The 17846-nt window shown below is 67.2% G+C and overlaps 2 protein-coding genes across 2 annotated transcripts; both read left to right on the forward strand.

The window, feature by feature from the left end:
* The first annotated feature begins 3092 nt into the window (after positions 1-3092).
* Positions 3093-9195, forward strand: LOC132083689 (uncharacterized). The gene is made up of 3 exons (XM_059488511.1): positions 3093-3185; positions 8725-9101; positions 9154-9195. The coding sequence occupies exons 1-3, from the start codon at positions 3128-3130 to the stop codon at positions 9193-9195; spliced, it is 477 nt and encodes a 158-aa protein (XP_059344494.1). The 5' UTR covers positions 3093-3127.
* MAP7D1 (MAP7 domain containing 1) lies at positions 9021-17819 on the forward strand. The gene is made up of 16 exons (XM_059488924.1): positions 9021-9609; positions 9714-9782; positions 10614-10777; positions 11090-11204; positions 14530-14652; positions 14776-14918; positions 15023-15156; positions 15252-15601; positions 15678-15852; positions 15918-16077; positions 16321-16425; positions 16548-16601; positions 16703-16760; positions 16842-16959; positions 17034-17224; positions 17298-17819. The coding sequence occupies exons 1-16, from the start codon at positions 9195-9197 to the stop codon at positions 17306-17308; spliced, it is 2385 nt and encodes a 794-aa protein (XP_059344907.1). The 5' UTR covers positions 9021-9194; the 3' UTR covers positions 17309-17819.
* Positions 17820-17846: the final 27 nt, after the last annotated feature.

The following is a 17846-nucleotide window of genomic DNA, read 5'->3' on the forward strand; positions in this document are numbered from 1 at the left end:
CCACACCCTGCCCGTGCCCCACACCCTGCCCGTGCCCCACGCCGGCCTCGGGGCAGCGGCCGCCGGACCCGCGTGTGCTGCGGCCACACGTGCCTGCTCCTCCCGCTCTATTTATAACCGCAGGGCTGCTCCAGCGCATTCCCTGCGCCCAGGGAGCGGTGACTGGCAGCCCTGCGAGGCTCGGCAGGGCAGGGGCTGGCCCTTCTCCTTCCCAGGCCAGGATGCTGCAGGGAAGGGGGCGGTGGTTGGAGGGACGGAGCCCTGCGCTGGCCCCAGGGACAGATGCAGCCCTGCAGCAGCTCGGGGGCTGTGGAGCAGCGCTGGGATGCGATTCCGGCAGCAATGCTGGCGGGGAGCCGGAGCTGGGCAGGAACTCCTCCGGATGGTGTTGGAAGGCTGTGATCTCCTCCAGCCCCAAGGCCGGAGGCCAAGGTGGGGGCGGCGGGGAGCGCGTGGGGCTGCCCAGGCCTGACCCCATGACATCAGGACACTAATTACAGATGCGGCTTGGGATAATTACAGAGCAGGCGCGAGCTGCGGCAGGGCAGGGCGCAGCCCGCTGTGGCTCAGCCCATTGCTGGCCCATTTGTCACTGGCAGCCACAGGGGATTGTCCTGCAGCAGCTGAGATTTGCCGTGGGCCGTGGTGTAGCCCCATGGCAGCGTGCTGGGGGTCTGGTTGTTGCCCTGACATGCTGCTGGAGATGGGTTCCTATTGCATCCATCCACCCCAGGACAGGGCACAGGGACAGACACTCATCCTCAGGGTCCTGTTGTGTCACTTCCCCATGGCTAGAGGGAATCAGCTGGAGTGCTTTGGGGACAGGGATTCAGAGCAGCCCTCGTGGGCACCGTGTCAGAGCAGCAGGGTGGGAGCAGCCTGGGGCCAGGGCAAAGTCCTGGGGCTGAGGAGAGAGATGGGAGCAGAGGGATAGGGAGCAGGTGGAAATGGGTGGGATGGGGTGTCCCACGCAGTACTTTGCTCAGAGGTGCTGGCAGGGTTTGTTTGCCATCCTTATCCCTGTTTGCTCCCAGACTTGCACAGTGTCAGCTCCCGCTGACAGGGCTGAGCTGTGGCTGGAGTTATCCTTTGACTTTGGGGTGCTGCTCCCTTTGGATCCCTACAGTCGGTGTCAGGGCCAGGTGTTGGGCCCGAGGGTGCATCCCCCTGCCCAGACTGGCCTGACAGAGCCCTGGCAGTGTTGCACCCCATGCTGCAGGGCTGAGGAGCACAGGGAGTGCTGGGGCATGCAGCAGCCAGGGCTGGGTGCCGTGCTCATCATGAGCTCATCGGATTTTCCATCAGCTCAGGGGGGGCAGCCGTTCCCAGCACCACGGGAACGGCGGGGCAGGACCCAGGAACCCCAACACAGCGGGGCTCTGCCTGCAGCAGTGATTGATCAATCCCTGCTTGTATAAGCCCATCGACTTGGGCTGGTGTGGCATTCACTAGCCCTCTCATGCTGCACTGTTGGAGCATGGCCACAGGCCCTGTACACCCATGGCTGCCCCTTCCTCACCTCAGTCAGCTCCAGACTGACCCCGGTGCAGGGAGAAGGCCCATGGACATGGCTGGATCCAGTGCCAGGCTGTCCCAGAGCCCTGAGATGCTCATCTGCTCCAGGTGATGCTGTGGGACCCACAGGCAAAGAAGCCACCCATAGTCACCCTTGGAGCATGTCATGGAGTGGCTCCAGTCCCGTTCTGCCAGATCCTGTGTGTGCCCTGGAAATACAGAGCTGTGGAGCTGCTGCAGCCCCTTGGAGGCTCAGCCATCCAAAAATGTGAGCGGGGCTGTTCCCCTTTCCTGTGCCAGGGCATATCCTGGCTTTGTGGGTTCGTTGGGACATTGCTCTCCCTGCCATCCTTCTGGGGTGCCCAGTTCCCAGAGCTGAGGCTTGGCCGTGCAGCATTCCCTGCTGGGGAGTCAGCTGGCAGGTGAGGCTCTGGGAGTTTCAGGAAGCCTCTGCTCTGTCTGAGCCAGGTGAGAGGGTGTAGGGATAGAAGCTGTAGGAGGGTGATGATTTTAGGGTGATTTGGGGTGTAGGGCTACCCCTGCAGCATCACAGAGTGGGGCCGCCCCGTCTGCTGAGGAGCTCCTCATCCCTGACTCAGGGGAATGCACTTGCAAGGAAAAGGGCTGGGATTTCGGTAAACCTGTTTGCCTGGTAGGTGAGGGAGGATGAGTGGCAGGGGATCTCCTGGCCTGCGGTGACATCATCCCCAAACCAGGCATCTCTGATGGGTGCTGCCCGCAGATAACTAACTTTGTTCATCCACACGCCCAGAGCCGGGCACGCTGCGGGATGCCTGGAGCAGGCTGGCCACGAGGCGGACAAGGACATGTCCCTGCCTACCGGTGCCCCTGCAGCGCCTGGAGCCGTGCTCCTTCCACAGCTGGTGCTGCCCACTCGTCCCTACCCCGGCCGTGCCGCTGCATTCCCGTCCAAGCAGGGCCCAAAGGGGTTCCAGCGCTGAGCGGGAGCCGCTGCTGCTGCCCGGGGAGCGGAGAGGCCTCTGTTGTGTGCCGGTTACCGGGGAAGGGTGGGATGAGGGATGCGGGATGCGGGCGGGGGGAAGCCCCGCCAGCGGAGGCGGCTGCTGGCGGTGACTCAGGCTCACGTGTGCCGGGGAGCGGGGGAGCAGCAGCTCCGAGGCCTCTCCAACAGCTGAGGTGGGGCTCGGAAACGGGAAATCGGTGTCTTTTTGGGGTGCCTGAGGCTGGGGCAGCCGCTCCGGGCGGTGCTGGCTGTGCATCGCCCTGCTGCTCGGGGCGGGGCGTGTTTGCTTCGCGCGTGACCGGAGCATCGTAAAATGTGTGTGCGAGCCCCAAAATCTGGGAGAGCAGGGGCTGGAGGCGGGCGAGTGGCCGAGCAGAGCTGGGGGATGCTGAGCGCTGCGGGGACAGGCCCGAGGCGGGGGTGACGGGCGCGGGGTCCCAGCAGCGGCTGCGGGAGCAGCGGCGCCGGCTCGGGGCTGCGGGGCCGCGTCTGGAGCCGGGGCGAGGCGGAGCATCCCCCGGCCGCTCCCCCCGGCCGGGGCCGCGGGGCCGGGGCGGGGAGCGCCGAGCGTCCTCCCCCGCGGGCCGGGGGGAGCGGGGCTGGGCCAGCCCCTGCGCCTGCCGCGCCATGGAGCGGAGCTGCGCCGGGCGGGAGCCGCAGCCCCGGCCCCAGCCCCAGCCCCTCGGTAAGGATCCGCGGCGGCGGCGGCGCCGGTACCGGCTCCGGGGGGTGCCCGGGCCCCCTCCCGCCCCGCGGGGCCGCAGGGAGTGGGAGTGCGGGATGCGGCCCGGGGCTGCGGGGTCTGCCGGGGGTGCGGGATGCGGCCCGCCGTGCCGGCGGAGATGCGGCGGCCGGGGGCGCGGAATGCGGCGGAGCGGAGCGGAGCGGAGCGGAGCGGGGCGGCGGCCCGGGGAGCTGGGGGGGGCGAGGGGGGGGAACGCGCTGCCGGGGCCGGGGCGGCTTCCCGGGAGGGACAAAGCCCGGGCACGGCCCTTCCATCTTGGGGAGGGCCGGAGCGGCCCCGGCCCCGCCGCCGGGGGGGTGCACCCTTGGGAAGCGCCGGGGGTGGCGGCGCCGGCGCGGCCCCGGCTCGTCCCCGCCGGCCGGTGGGCGATGCCCGCGGTGGGAGGCACCCGCTGCCCCCCTCCCCGCCGCGTGGGCTCGCGGCTCGTCCCGGCAGGGCCGGTCCCGCTGCCCCGGGATGAACCGGGCAGGGCGGCGGCGGCGGCGGGGCCGCGCTCGGGGCCGGGGCTGGCGCTGCCTCTCGGGGCTCCAGCGCAGCGCTCGCTGTGACTAAGCAGAGCTCCGCGGAGCCGCTTCCCACCGCGGGAGGAAGAGGAGAGGCGGCTCCCCTCCCCCCGGCCCCAGCGCTGCATCGCCCGGGCCCGCGGACAGGGAGGGAGGGATGGCTGCGGCTCCCGGCGATGCTGGAAACCGGCGGCTCCCGCACCAGGCGGCCGCGGGTCCTGCCATCGCTGCCCGAAGGACGCGTCCTGCGCCAGACATGTTGTCTGAGTCCCGCTGTCTGTCCCCGCCGCCTTCCCGCCCGCCCTGGCCTGCCCGCTCGATGCTGTGGCGGCCCGGGGACCAGGGCTGGCTGCTCCCGGCCACCCTGTGGGTCACTGGCTGCTCTCCCGTGAGCACAGAATGGAGCTGAAGGAGCACGGGCGGTTTTGCACCGTGTCCTCCTTCAGGGACCATCCCTGCCCTGTCCCGTATGGGTGACCTGCATGACTGGGCAGCCCGGGCTGCTTCCTGTCCTGCTGTCCTGATGTCGGAGCCACCAGCACGCATGGGATTTCACTCAAGGGACCAGGACCCACCATGTGTGGGGCAGCCAGTGGCACTGGAGGCCAGAAACTCCTGAAGGGCAGCCAGGGCAGGGTGTGACCTGCGGCGCTGCCCAGGTGGGCAGAGGGATGCAGTGCACAGGGGGACGAGGACCAAGGCAGGGAGCAGGCGGAGGTTTGTCCTTATCCAGGTTTCCCCCAGCTTGTCCAGCCCTTCTCCCTTGGCTCGGAGGAGAGGGAGGGCGAGCTGGTTGCCCGCCAGTGCCGTGTTTGGGAGCAGCAGCTCGGGAGTTCTCCCAGCGCGGGAGCCACTGCTGCGAAACCGTCAGAGCAACGTGATGCGACGTGCAGAGCGGTGATGTGACAGTCCCGTGGTGCCATGTCCAAAATAGTTAGCACAGCTCTCGCTCCTTGGAGGGCTCTGAGCAGGGTCGGGCAGCCCCACAGGCAGCCTGCTGGGAACAGAGCTGGATCCTGCACGGCCCCAGCCCTGGTAGGTGCCACATCCGTGTTGTGAGGCACAGGACCTGTTTTTTGGGGGTGCTGACCTGCTCCCCAAGGGGCTGGATGCTGGCAGGCTCGGAGCCCCATGCCCTGCCTTCCAGCCAGGGTTCTGTTTCCCAGCACGATGGTAGCAGACAGGTTTTCGGGAGCGCGCCTGGGCTGGCTGCCCTGGGCACTGGTGGCGCCGCACGGGTCGCCCCAAGGACGAGGGCACCTCCTGTCGCCACTGCCAGCGTGCCAGATGGATGGTGGGCAGGTGTTCCTGCCCCTGCCCTCGGGCTGCTTGGGCTTGCACTGTGACCACAGCCACGGTTTGCTCTGGGGGTGCTGGGGCAGCTGCAGCTCCAGCTCTTTCCTTCGTGTGTGTTTTAAACCCTGGAAACCCCCTGGCTCTGGCCTTGCTCTCGCCACAAGATCCCAAGTTCCCCTTGCTGCTCTCCAGCTCGGCACGTCACTGCTGGCTCCGGGAGCTCAGTGACCCCTGTCCTGGCCCAGGGGCTGGTGCAGCTCCCCCATGGCTGCCCCCATACCCCTATCCCAGAGCCTTGGCAGCACAGAAACCCTGGGAAGGGAAGCTGGATATGCCTCTTTCTCCTGCCTGGCACCTGGGGCCCTCTGCCTGTCCCCTCCTGCCCTGCCCCAGCCTGTCCCCGAAGCAGGGCTGTGGGCACTGGTGGGGCACTGTGGCTGAAGCCTGGCAGCTGCCAGCTGTGTTTCACTGGCTCCAAGGTGGCGGGGAGAGGAGCCAGCCATGGTGACAGTGCCCGTGTGCCTGGGGACAGGCTGCAGGTGGCTGTCCCCGCTGAGGACAGGGTGTCATTGCTGATGGCGGCTGCCAGGGTGGCACAGGCCACTCCTAAAGCAGGGGCTGCTGGCATTGCCCATATCTCCCTGCCCAGGCATGTGAGCCAGCACTGAGGCTGCATGTCAGTGCTGAATAGTGGGGATGTGTTGGGAATGTGCTGTGGACGTTCCAGGGATGTGTCAGGAGCACTTGCTCACTGCCCCTGTCATCTGTCATCCAGGTGTGGGGGTTGCTGCAGCACAGGATATCCCAGGAGCTGGGTGGGACAGCGCAGGGCTCAGCCCCAAGGCACGTCTGAGTGTGGAGCTGGGGGTGGGATCAGGGGCAGCACTGGGGCTTGGAGCACCCTCAGGGCTTGGAGCATCCTGGTGCATGCCACAGTGCTCTGGTGGCCTCCAGAGTGGACACCAGCACCGACAGAGCCATCCCTGCTCTGTGGCCACGGCTGCCTTCCTGCTCTGCACCAGGACCTGCTGGCAAGGAGAGACTCAGGAACCCATCCCCATGGGGCTGCTGTCAAGGCAGGGGAGGCAGCTGGGAACAGCTGCACCAGGGAGGGCCTGAGGGTGCATTGCACACATGGATGTCCCCAGGGCTGTGGGGAGCAGCCCTGCAGGGCCAGCAGTGGCTCTTAGGGCTGGCTTCAGGGTCTTATCCTTGGCACAGCAGGGATGTGCAATGGCCAGGCTGGCTGGGCACTGTGACACCAGCGCCTCTGGGTGGCTTTCACTGTTCAGCAATGACCTCCAGTGCACCATCAGCCCTGCTGATGCCCCGTGCCCTGCTGGGCACTGCACATGGAGCTGCCTGTGGCTGCCCTGGCTGTGCTGCAGAGCAGGAACACAAAGGATCCGGAGCTGAGGGGAGCTGAGGTGACACTGGGCGCTGCCCCCCCGTCCTTTTGGGCAGTGCCCTGCAGGGACAGTTAACGAGGGCCGCCGGTCCGAGCAGCGCCCGCGGGCCTCGATGTGCTCTCGCTTCACGGCACCGGGATCTGCCTGCGCCTGGCTGAGCATCCCCGGCCATGTGCCGGCCAAGGAGCCGCGCTGCGCCGGGCACTGCCGCGCTGGCGGTGCCGCTGGTGGCACCGGTGCCAAAGGCACCCATGGGAGGGCAGGACGGGCTGGGTGATGTGGCATTGAGGGCAGCACTGTGCTGGTGGCAGCGCCGTGGGGCTGGGCGCTGCAGGGCAGCCGTGCCTGCGTGTCTGGGGGGACGGGAGCTAATCCGTGTGGAATGCCCCGGCCGGGGGAGAGGGGACGCCCGCGCCGCCTGGGCGCAGGCAGCGTTGGGTTTCAGGGCAGCTGCTGTGCTGGAGCAGCGACAGGGACAGATGGTGGCAGCCCTCCCTGCCCCACCTTGGGGGGCTTGGCCGTGCCCACAGCCCTGCCCTGGCCACAGGTGCTGTTGTCTCTCTGGCCATGGGGCAGGGCAGGGCTGCCCAGGGCTCTGTGCCTGGCTGTGTGGAGTGGCAGGAGCACCCACTGTCCCCTGCCAGTGCTTCCCACACGCCCAGGGCTCTCTGAGGTATTTCCATCTGCTCAGGGGATCAGCCTGGCCTTGATGCTTTCACACCCTGTGGGCAGCACTTGGCTGTGCCACCATAGTGGTCACCCCTCCCAGCTGGTACACACGCGGTGACACTGCAGGTGCCATCCCGGGATCTGGCACCTGGCGGCTGCCAAGCCCTGCTGCCTGTGGCTGCCCATCTGAGGCAGCCCCGGGGGGACAGAGCAGGGCACCCCCCAGTCCCAGCCCCTCACCAGACCGATGGCTGCCTCGCAGGGCGCAGCGCTGGGGACATGGGATGTGCAGGATCGGGGCCAGGGGATGGGCTGGCTTCCTGCACCACTAAATACCCGGAAGGTCTGCGGGGGGGCCGGGGCTGCCTGTGTCCCCACGGAGTCCAGGGTGGGGGAGCCCTGCTGGCACTGCCCTGCCCTGGGGGCTGCAGCAGCACCCCCAGCCCCTCTCCGGGGACCAGGGGACACGGGGTGTGCCCGTGCTGTCAGTGCAGGGGGCTGGCAGTGCCCAGTGCCTGTTTGGGCAGCCTGGGCTGACCCTGGCTTGGAGCACTGCAGCATGGGGTGGGTGAGGAGCTCTAGGGTGGGTGAGGAGCCGTGGGATGGGCGAGGAGCGGCGCCGGCTGTGTTTGCAGAGCCCACGCTTTGCCCCTCGCTGAGGGTTGTGGAGAGCTCTGCAAACACGGCTGAGCCGTGTGTGACATCAGCTGGTGGTGGCTGCTGGTCACTGGGGTTCTGCCATCCCCCCCTGGAACCAGGGGCTGCAGTGGTGTCCGTGGGGCTGGACCTGTGTGTCCTGGGGTGGGTCTGGCATCATCCTGGCCAGGAGTGACAGTGCTGTCACTGCATGGGGGTTGGAGTTGGGATCCTGGCAAGTACTGAAGGGTTTGTTTGCAGAGGTCTGATAATGGGGGCTGGGGGAGTCACCACCACCGTTGTCACTGTGGACACTCCTGACACCACTTCTACAGAGGGCACGTGCCATGGCACTGCCAGGCGCTGGCACCGCGTTGGGCTGTGCTCAGGGTGCCCAGGGGTCACCCAGAACGGGGGACATCCCCCAGGCTGCCGGCCCCACGCGGGGAGGGGGCTCTGTCTGGCAGCCTGGTGTGCATTCCTGGGCCATGAGTTCATGGCTGCGGGTCCGTGGGGGCCACGGGCTGTCAGGGCTGTCACGGTGACGTCAGGCCAGGCCAGGCCCGCGCCCATCCTGCCTCCGGCCGCGCCGCGGAAGCCTCGACGTCCTCGTCCCCTGGGGACAGTGGCAGGGGACTCTGTGGGTCCCTGTGCCCCTGGGGGGTCTCTGGCCCCGTGTGCCCCCATGGGTGGCAGCTGCCAGGGGATGAAGGGCAGCTTTGTGGTGGCAGTGCCTGGCGGAGCCCGGCTGTCCCTCTGTGCATTGTGTGCCCAGCGCCTGGCACCCACTGCGGGTCCCCCCAGCACTGGGGCAACAGCAGCAGGGCTGAGGTGGGGTCCCACTGCCCTTCCCAGCCTTGCTCCTGAGGTTGTGTTTGGGGGCACAGGGCTGTGTTTGGGCAGGATGGGTCTTCCACAGGCTTCCCCAGCTGAGTGACCTTGTGTTCTGCTCTGTCCCTCTTGCAGGGAAGCCACCATCCCCGATGGGAGACAGCGTCCCCCCACCCTCCGTGCCACCCCCTGCGCCTGGGGGTGCCCTGCAGGGAGAGCGCAGCTTCCCCCAGCGTGACCGACCGGGCCCTCCAGATGTCATCCCCTCGGAAAAGACCGTCCCACCCGTCCCTGCAGCCATCAGCCCCTCTGTCCCTGCAGCCATCAGCCCCTCTGAGAAGAAGATTGTCCCACCTGTCCCTGCAGCCATCAGCCCCTCTGTCCCTGCAGCCATCAGCCCCTCTGAGAAGAAGATTGTCCCACCTGTCCCTGCAGCCATCAGCCCCTCTGAGAAGAAGATTGTCCCACCCATCCCTGCAGCCATCAGCCCCTCTGAGAAGATCATCCCACCCGTCCCTGCAGCCATCAGCCCCTCTGAGAAGATCATCCCACCCGTCCCTGCAGCCGTGCCCCCCTCCCACCAGCCCGTGTGCCCCCCGGCTGTGATGCCCCTCTCTGACAGCAGCCCTCTGCAGCGTGACCGACCCGGCCCTCCAGCCGTGGCACTGCCAGCACAGCCCGTGTCCCCCAGCCCTGCCACTGCGGTCCCCTCAGCACAGAGTGTTCCCCCCCGGGGCGACCAGTCCCCCCCTGGACCCCCAAAGCCGCCAGGGATGGAGCACCCCAAGGAAGAGGCGCTGTCCCACCCCCCTGGCCAGCCTGTCCCTGCCCACGCTGCTGCCCCGTGCTCCGTGGAGACCCTGCCCCTTGGGAGCCAGCCCCCAGCCCCAGCTGCCACCGAGGGGGCCCCTCCTGATGCCAAGAGCTCCCTGGGTGCCACAGCTGGGCCCTCAAAGGACGTGAGCCCCCGGAGCAGCCGCCCCTCAGCATCTCCTGCTGCCAGCCCCCGGCCCAAGCAAGGTGGGTGCCAGGAGGTTGTGGTGCTCTGGTGATGCTGCACCCCGTGGGCACAGTCGATGCCTGGTGGGGCTGGGCACTACCCTGACGGTGTTTCCCCTCTGCAGATGCCCAGAAAGCCCAGGCAAGGCACAAGCAGGCGAAGGAGCGGCGCGAGGAGCGGGCCAAGTACCTGGGTATGGAGCTGGGAGGGAAAGTGCGTGGCGGGGGGGAGGCAGGGGCTAAGGAGCTTTGCTGGGTCATGGGCAATCCCATTAGCTGTGGTGAGCTGAGCCTGGGTGCGAACTGCACTGCTGGCAGCTCTGCCCACCAGGCACACCGCTGATTCCCTGGCACAGCACTGACCCCCAGGCACACCACTGACCCCCAGACATGATGGTGACCCTTAGGCACACTGCTGACCCTCGGGCACACCACTGACCCCCAAGCACATGGCTGACCCCTGGGCACACTGCTGAACCCCCCCCAGCACACCACTGACCCCTAGGCACACTGCTGACCCCCAGACATGCTGCTGACCCCCGGGCACACTGCTGACCCCCAGGCACACCGCTGACCCCCAGGCACACTGCTGACCCCCCAACACACCACTGACCCCCGGGCACACTGCTGACCCCCAGGCATGCTGCTGACCCCCCAGCACACACTGTTGCTCCCTGCAAGTGCCACCAGCCCCGGTCCCCGGCTCTGCCATGTGCAGGCAGCCCCAGCAGTCCCGCAGTGGCTCGGGGCAGCGGGCGAGCAGGGCCCCTGCGCTGAGCATGGGGCCTCCTTGTCCCCGCGCTCTTTCCACCCTCATTCCCCCATTGTTCGCCGCGCGCCTCGGCGGGCTCCCGGCGGGCTCCCGGCCTTCCTTTTGTCCCTCCCTCGCCGGCCGGCCCTGATGCTGCCTGCCCTGCCTGCCCCGGCCGGCCCGTGGCCCCACGCCACCCGCATGGGCACGCGGTCCCGGCACGGCGCTGCCCAGGGCTGTGCCCCCGGTGCCACCCCGCTGCTGTCCCCCGCAGCTGCCAAGCGGGTGCTGTGGCTGGAGAAGGAGGAGAAGGCGCGGCTGCTGCGGGAGAAGCAGCTGGAGGAGCGGCGCAAGCGGCTGGAGGAGCAGCGGCTGCGGGCGGAGAAGCGCCGGGCGGTGCTGGAGGAGCGGCAGAGGCAGAAGCTGGAGAAGAATAAGGTGGGGATGGGGATGGGTATCAGGGGGCTGGGGTGGCACGTGGGATGCAATCCCTGAGGAGTTCTCGTGGCTCCAGCAGCCCTTCAGGAGATGCTGCTTTGGGAGGTGCCCACTGTACCCATCCTCTGCTGTCCCTCCTTCCTGTGCTGTGCCCAGCTTCTCAGCACATGTGCTGTGGCCAGGGCAGGCATCACTGTCCTGTCCCCCTCCAAGCACCCCCATCGCTGTCATGGCCTCATGCTGGGGACTCTGGCTGGCCCCAGCCCTGCTCCCTCAGCTGCTGGGCTCAGCCTGTCCCTCTCCCTCGGGCAGGAGCGCTACGAGGCAGCGATCCAGCGGTCGGTCAAGAAGACGTGGGCAGAGATCCGGCAGCAGCGGTGGTCCTGGGCTGGGGCCCTGCACCACGGCTCCCCTGCACACAAGGATGGTGAGTGCTGGGCTGGGCACAGGCACCTGGGCACCCTGGGGCAGCTGGGCATCTCTCTGCCAGCCCTCAAACCCAGCTCAGCCCCACTTGGTGGGCTGGGCACAGGTACCTGGGGACCCACATGGCTCTGACAGCTGTGGGGGCAGCTGGGCATCTCTCTACCAGCCCTCAAACTCAGCCCCACTTGGTGGGGCATGCTGCCATCACTCTGGGCTGTGCTGGGGACTGATGGGGTCCCGTGGCTGTTCCCTGCTCCTGTAGGGCTGGGTGTAAGCTGAAGGCTGTGTGTCACAGTCCCTGTTCCACGCAGAGACCTGCCTGGGGGCAGCCCTGGCTGCTCAGCATGCCATGGCCACGCTGCCAGGTGTCCAGCAGCTGTGAAGCGCCCCTGGCCCCAGGGGCTGTGGGGCTGCACGAGGCCTCTGCAGGCTCTGGTTGGGGTCTGTGCTGTGGTGTGTCCCCTTGTCCCCCAGCTGGGTGGGGGCAGTGCTTGGCCCCTCCAGGTCCAGTATGGAGGTGACCATGGCTGTATGTGTGGCTGCAGAAGCTGGTGCTGCTCCGTGGGGGCTTCTTGGGGACACCCTGCACGATTCAGCACTTGGACAAGTGGAGGTCTCCACTGTCCCCTGACTGCTGTGCTGTGCTGGCAGGTGCCATCACTGTCTGGCATGGATGGTGACATAGAGGAGTGCACTGAGAGGAACTGTCTGGCCTTCGTGTGCCATGGGGCAGCTGTAGTGGCCCTGGCTGTACCTGGCCAAGTTGTGTACAGGTGTTGTGTTCCTGGCTGTACCTTGCCAGGCTTTGTACAGGTTCCTGGCTGTACCTGGCCAGGCTGTGTGCAGGTGTTCTGTTCCTGGCTGTACCTGGCTGGGCTGTGTACAGGTATTGTGTTCCTGGCTGTACCCAGCCAGACTGTGTACAGGTGTTGTGTGCACTGGCACCGTGTGCCCAGTGCTGTGTGTTCAGGTGTTGCATGCCCGGCTGTACCTGGCTGGGCTGTGTGTACAGGCTCCACGTTCTGGCATGTGGCTCGTGGCACGCTCAGGGTGTCTCTGGTGCAGCACCTGGCAGGGTCTGGCAAGGGGACACCTTCCCCTGCCACTTCCCATCGGGATGAGCTGCTGCCAGCTGTCACTCACCAATCTCCCGTCTCCACCAACCTGATCTTCCCTGGCTGTTTGTCCAGAGCAGCCAGGCAGGGTGGGGAGATCCCAGCTACCTGTGGAGGTGCTGCCAGCCACCAGCCCTGTCCTGGCAGTGCCATAGTGACCCAGCACCGGTGTGATGTTGTCTCTGTCTGTCTGGACCTGCTGTCCTCACCCTGCTCCCCCAGGGTGGATGCTCGCCTGGTGCTGCCGAGGTCCCCGGCCACCTGCTCCTGATTCCCAGGACTGTGTTTGGGAAAATTGTTGTAGCAGGGCCTGGGAGCCTCCCTGGCTCTCTGAGGATGAGATCCCTGCATGATCCCAGCATGACCCTGCAGGGTTCAGACGCTGCCATACTGAATGCCAGTGCTGTGTGTCGTGTCCCCAGACACCAGTGTCTCCTCTGGCCCCACTCTGTGCCGTGTCACTGGATTCCAGCATCTCCTGTCCCACTCTGTGCTGTGTCCCCAGACTCCAGCATCTCCTCTCACATTCTGTGTTGTGTCCCTGGATTCCAGCATCTCCTGCCCCACACTGTACCATGTCCCTGGATTCCAGCATCTCCTGTCCCATTCTGTGCTGTGTCCCTGGACTCCAGCATCTCCCCTGGTCGTTCCACTTCTGCCCCAGTGCCCTGGCACGTCCGTGCATGCTGCATGTGGGGGGCCTGGCCCCGGCCCCGGGACCTTAATGCCCTTGTGTCTTTTCCCTCCTCCAGGTGCGAGCCGGTGCTCGGTGTCCGCTGTAAACCTCCCCAAACACGTCGACTCTATAATCAACAAGCGGCTCTCCAAATCCTCCGCCACCCTCTGGAACTCTCCCAGTAGAAGTAAGAGCCCTTTGCGTTTGCCCCAGCGCAGGGGGCACAGCCAGGCCCCCGCCCAGTGCTGGGGACCCCCGATGCCAGGGTCCCCCACGCCCAGGTGCCCGCGGAGAGAGGAGAAGCCGTTTGCTGTTTGGGGGAGGAGGCTGGAACCGCCCGGTGGCTCCTTGAGGCTGTGTGGGCTGGGAGGAGAAGGAAGAGGAGGAGGAGGAGGAGGAATGGCAGCCCCATGGGGCGCCAGGATGAGATGGGAGCTTGGCTCCCTGCCCCAGGGCAGCTCTGGTGGGTGCTGGTGCAGCCACAGAGGGGCTGCCTGTCACCTGCCCTCCTGGGGCTGGGCACAGTGCCAGTGCCCCTCAGGCTCCTGGGTGCCACAGAGCTCTGCGGCCGTGGTGGTGCTGCAAGGTCATGCTGGCCCTGGGAGCGCTGCCCAGGGCTGCAGCCGTGCCAGAGGGATGTGTCCAACAGAGGGATGTGTCCAGTGCTGTTGTGTTTCGGGGTTGCCTGGCGATGGGCGCCTTCCCGGACGGGTATAAATAGCCAGAGCAGCTGACGCCGGTGGCTGTGGTGACGCAGGCAGCTCCCACCGCCCTGTGTGGGGCTCAGCCCAGGGACAGGCACCTGGGGGCTGTCAGCACTGCCCCGGTGGGAGCAGCATCTCCCTGGGCCCGTGCCAGACCTGCCACCCTGTCCCCCTGCAGCGTCCATGGCTCTGTGCTCTCCCCTCCCAGCAGCCGGTGCTGCCCCTGGCCTGGTGCCCAGTGGAGAGGGGCAGAGGGGCCCTGTCTGCATGGGTGGTTCCCGTGCGCCACAGGGTGTTTGGTGACGTGTGCTCAGCTTGGTGCCCAGCTGAGCCAGCTGTGTGGCCAGCCATCGCCGTTCCATGGGTGCTGTAATCCCGGCCTGGTGATTTAGCACAGCTCCCGTGGGATGAGGGCACACTGTGGTGTCCCCCAGGCAGCTGGCACGTGCCAGGGCCTTGCTCACACAGGACAGGGGCACAAAAAAATGCCATGGCTGGGCACAAGGAGAGGGCAGAGCAGGGGGGCTGCTGTCACCAGGGTGAGACCTGGTACACGGTGACTGCGGTGTCCACTGGACACAAGAGCACCATTGTCGTCATGCCACAGCGCCGTCTACAGACACCCACACCCACCCACGGGCACGGCCCTTCATCCTGCTCAGCTCTGTGGGGACCCCTCCCCAGCACAGCCAAGCTCTGGGCACTCCTGGAACTGTGCATGCGCCGTGGTATTGCTGCAGACCCATGGCTGCTCCCTCCCCGCGGCGGCTGTGAGGGCAGGACTGCAGTCTGGAGCTTTGTGGTGCACTAATGGCCCCTCTCCCTCCCCAGACCGGAGCTTGCAGCTGAGCCCGTGGGAGAGCAGCATCGTGGACCGGCTGATGACGCCCACCCTGTCCTTCCTGGCGCGCAGCCGGAGCGCCGTGACGCTGGCTGGCAATGGCAAGGAGCAGGGTGAGCCGCAGGGTCAGGGACACGCAGCTCCTGGCACAGGCAACCAGGATGAGGGAGCCTGGAGTCAGTGGGCAGCTGGCATTGGTGCCGGGCTCCATCCTGACCCTGCTCGCTCTCCCCCAGTGCCCGTGTGCCCCCGCTCAGCCTCCGCCAGCCCCCTCAGCCCCTGCCACAACCACCGCCTGCCGCACCGCTGCTGGGAGCGCCGGAAGGCGGCCGCCGCCAGCCCTGATGTGACGCCGCGCCGCAGGACCGAGCCCTCGCCCGTGAGTGCCACCTCCCCGCGGTGCCAGGGCAGCTGTGGGGCACGGCATGGCTTCCCGCCAAGCCCAGCACTGATGCCATCTCTGTCTGTCCTTGGCCGGAGCAGAAGAAGAAGGAGAAGAAGGAGAAGGATCGGGAGAATGCCAAGGAGCGCAGCGCCCTGTCCCGCGAGCGCAGCCTCAGGAAGCGGCAGTCACTGCCGGCAGCACAGCCCCGGCTCCTGCCTGCGGCTGACAGCAGGTCGGGACCCCCACCCACCCTGAGGCTTCCCAGCCCCTGACCCCACCCGAGGGCTGCCCCAGCCCCACTAACACTGTCTCTTGCTCTGTTTGCAGCCCCGGCCCCAAGAACCGTCCCTCGTCCCCTGCCACTCCCAAGAACCGTCCTTCGTCCCCTGCCACCCCCAAGAACCATCCCTTGTCCCCTGCCATGCCCAAGAACCGTCCCTCATCCCCTGCCACCCCCAAGGCCCGCCCGGCGTCCCCCAGCCCAGCCCTCAGCTCTCCCCACAAGCCGCCCCTGCCTCGAAGTGTCCATTCCTCCCCCAAGGTGCGGGCCAGGGCTCGGGAGGAGCAGGGGGAGCAGGAGGGCCAGGCCAAGACAGGGGAGAGGAAGGAGGAGGAGCGGGGTCCGGCACCCCCAGCCCTTCCTGAGCCCCCCAAGGTGCCCACAGAGCCGACAGCAGGTGGGTGCAGTGTCACCAGGGAAGCTGCAGGGCTGGGAGAAGCCAGAGCAGCCCTGACACTGCCTGCCTCCCCCAGGCCCCCCAGTCCCTGCAGCCCCCGGCCCTGTGCCAGCCAGCCCCCCAGCCAGACCCCCCGCTGGCACCACGGACCGGGAGGAGGCTGCCCGGCTGTTGGCAGAGAAACGCCGCCAGGCCCGGGAGCAGCGGGAGCGGGAGGAGCGGGAGCGCCGGGAGCAGGAGGAGCAGGAGAGGTGGGTGTTGTCCCCTTGGCCCCCAGCCCCGCGCTCCTGCCGTGCTCAGGGCTCCCTCCCCGCAGGCGGGCGCAGGAGGAGCGGGCACAGCGGGCGGCCGAGGAGCAGAGCCGGAGGGAGGCCCTGGCGCGGCAGCGGGAGGAGGAGCGGCGGCTGCAGGAGGAACGAGAGGCCCAGGAGAGAGCCCGGGCTGAGCGAGAGGAGGTGGAGCGGCTGCAGAGACAGGTGGGGGTGACTGAGCGTGGGGGCTGCAGGAGGTGGGGGGCAAAGGCAGGGATGGGAGGAAGGCAGGGATGTTCTCCTGTGATTCACTCTGGTGAGAACAGCCCAGCTTCTCAAGGCCCAGGGTGGCAGGAGGGAACATGGGGCAGGGCTGTGCTGAGCTGTCCAGGCAGCACATCCCCACAGTCCCTGCCCCATCCCTTTCCCCCATCACATCTCATCCCTTCCTGCCCTGCTGTGGCACAGAAGGAAGAGGCCGAGGTGCGGGCGCGCGAAGAGGCAGAGCGGCAGCGCCTGGAGCGGGAGAAGCACTTCCAGCGTGAGGAGCAGGAGCGGCTGGAGAGGAAGAAGGTGAGGCTGGGGGGCATCTCCAGCCATGGGGTACGGCAGGATTTTCCCTGGAAGGGATCCTGCCTGGCACCAGGGCGGGTCTGGGTGGTCAGGGCCGTGTGTGAGTCCCTGTGTGACCGCAGCGCCTGGAGGAGATCATGAAGAGGACACGCAAGTCGGACGCAGCAGACACCAAGGTGGGAGCCTGTCCTCTGTCCTGGGGCACTGGGGACTTGGGCACTCGACAGAGCCCTCCTGCCCCTGCCTGCAGCCTCTCACAGCTCTCCTGTCCCTGCAGAAGAAGGACGACAAGAAGGTGGTGAACGGGAAAGCAGCCGAGCAGGAAGATGTCCCAGGTGTGTGGGCACCCCGGGCTGCTTCCCCCAGCCATGCTCTGGCCCAGGCCATGGCTGAGCCAGGTTCTGCCTTGTCCTCAGGCCGCGAGAAGCACCTGGGGCCAATCCCCAAGGCAGAGGAGCTCCCTGAGACAGAGACCCCAAGTGCAGGGACGCCGGGGGGAACAAAGGGCTTGGTGGGCGAGGGGCTGCAGCCAAGGTGAGCATGGGGACACCGAGGGGGAGCCGGGGGGCACCGGGGCCGGGGCTGAGCCCAGCCCTCCCATCCCGCAGCTCCAAGGAGGCGGCAGCCCTGGTGAACGGCGTGCAGCCCGGCAAGCATGAGAATGGCTTCTCGGGCACCGAGGGCTCCAAGGAGCTGCGGGATCTGTCCCACCACGGTGGCAGCCCCGGCAGCATCATCCCCTTCGGCGACAAGGAGCCCTTCCTCAAGCAGGCCGTGGTGAAGCCGCCGCAGGTGACAGGTGAGCAGCGGGAGGGGTGTGGGGGGACGCTGCTGTGAGCACCCCAAGCTCACAGCGCTCTCCCCACCCACAGAGGTGCTGTGAGGGCCTGGCCGATGTCCCCAGGGGCCAGTGCCCGCGCCCTGACCCCGGTGGCCCACGCAGATCTGTAGCTGTCGTCACAACACGACCCTCGCTGCTCCTCCCGGGCGCCCGGGGGCTGCAGGGCCCCGGCGAGGACGCCTGGCTCCTCTCTTCGTTCTCGTTTTTATTTCGTTTTGTTGTTTTTTTTTTTTTTTATTTTAAACATGCACCTTATCAGACTGACAGCCCACCCTCGCAGCCCGCCGGAGCCGCCCCAGACGTGTGGTGTAATGATGTAGTTATTTAACTCGCTGGGTACAACGTCTGTGAATACTGTAAATAGAGCCGGCCGGGCGTGGGGATGCTCTGGGGGGCTCGGGGCTGGGGTGAGCCGTGTCACAGCTCCCGGTGCCCACGTTCCCCCGCATGTCCGTGTGTCCCCGGGCCCGGCCGGCACCACGCTGCTCTGTGCCCTTGTGACAGTGTTATGCATCCAGACAACCTTTGACAACAATTAAAAGTGGACAATGCCCTCGGCGTGCCTCTTTGTGTCCGGGGA

Source organism: Ammospiza nelsoni, chromosome 25 (genome assembly GCF_027579445.1).
Source record: "Ammospiza nelsoni isolate bAmmNel1 chromosome 25, bAmmNel1.pri, whole genome shotgun sequence".
NCBI classification, from domain to species: Eukaryota; Metazoa; Chordata; class Aves; order Passeriformes; family Passerellidae; genus Ammospiza; species Ammospiza nelsoni.

What these genes read in the sequence shown, in the direction of transcription:
- LOC132083689 (XM_059488511.1), top strand. Translation starts at nt 3,128, where the DNA reads ATGGAGCGGAGCTGCGCCGGGCGGGAGCCGCAGCCCCGGCCCCAGCCC. An exon ending in GCCCCAGCCCCAGCCCCTCG is followed by an intron (nt 3,186 to 8,724) that starts GTAAGGATCCGC and finishes TCCCTCTTGCAG; the next exon opens with GGAAGCCACCATCCCCGATG. An exon ending in CTGAGAAGATCATCCCACCC is followed by an intron (nt 9,102 to 9,153) that starts GTCCCTGCAGCC and finishes CCGTCCCTGCAG; the next exon opens with CCGTGCCCCCCTCCCACCAG.
- MAP7D1 (XM_059488924.1), top strand. Translation starts at nt 9,195, where the DNA reads ATGCCCCTCTCTGACAGCAGCCCTCTGCAGCGTGACCGACCCGGCCCT. An exon ending in GAGCAGGAGGAGCAGGAGAG is followed by an intron (nt 15,853 to 15,917) that starts GTGGGTGTTGTC and finishes CCCTCCCCGCAG; the next exon opens with GCGGGCGCAGGAGGAGCGGG. An exon ending in GGCGAGGGGCTGCAGCCAAG is followed by an intron (nt 16,960 to 17,033) that starts GTGAGCATGGGG and finishes CCCATCCCGCAG; the next exon opens with CTCCAAGGAGGCGGCAGCCC.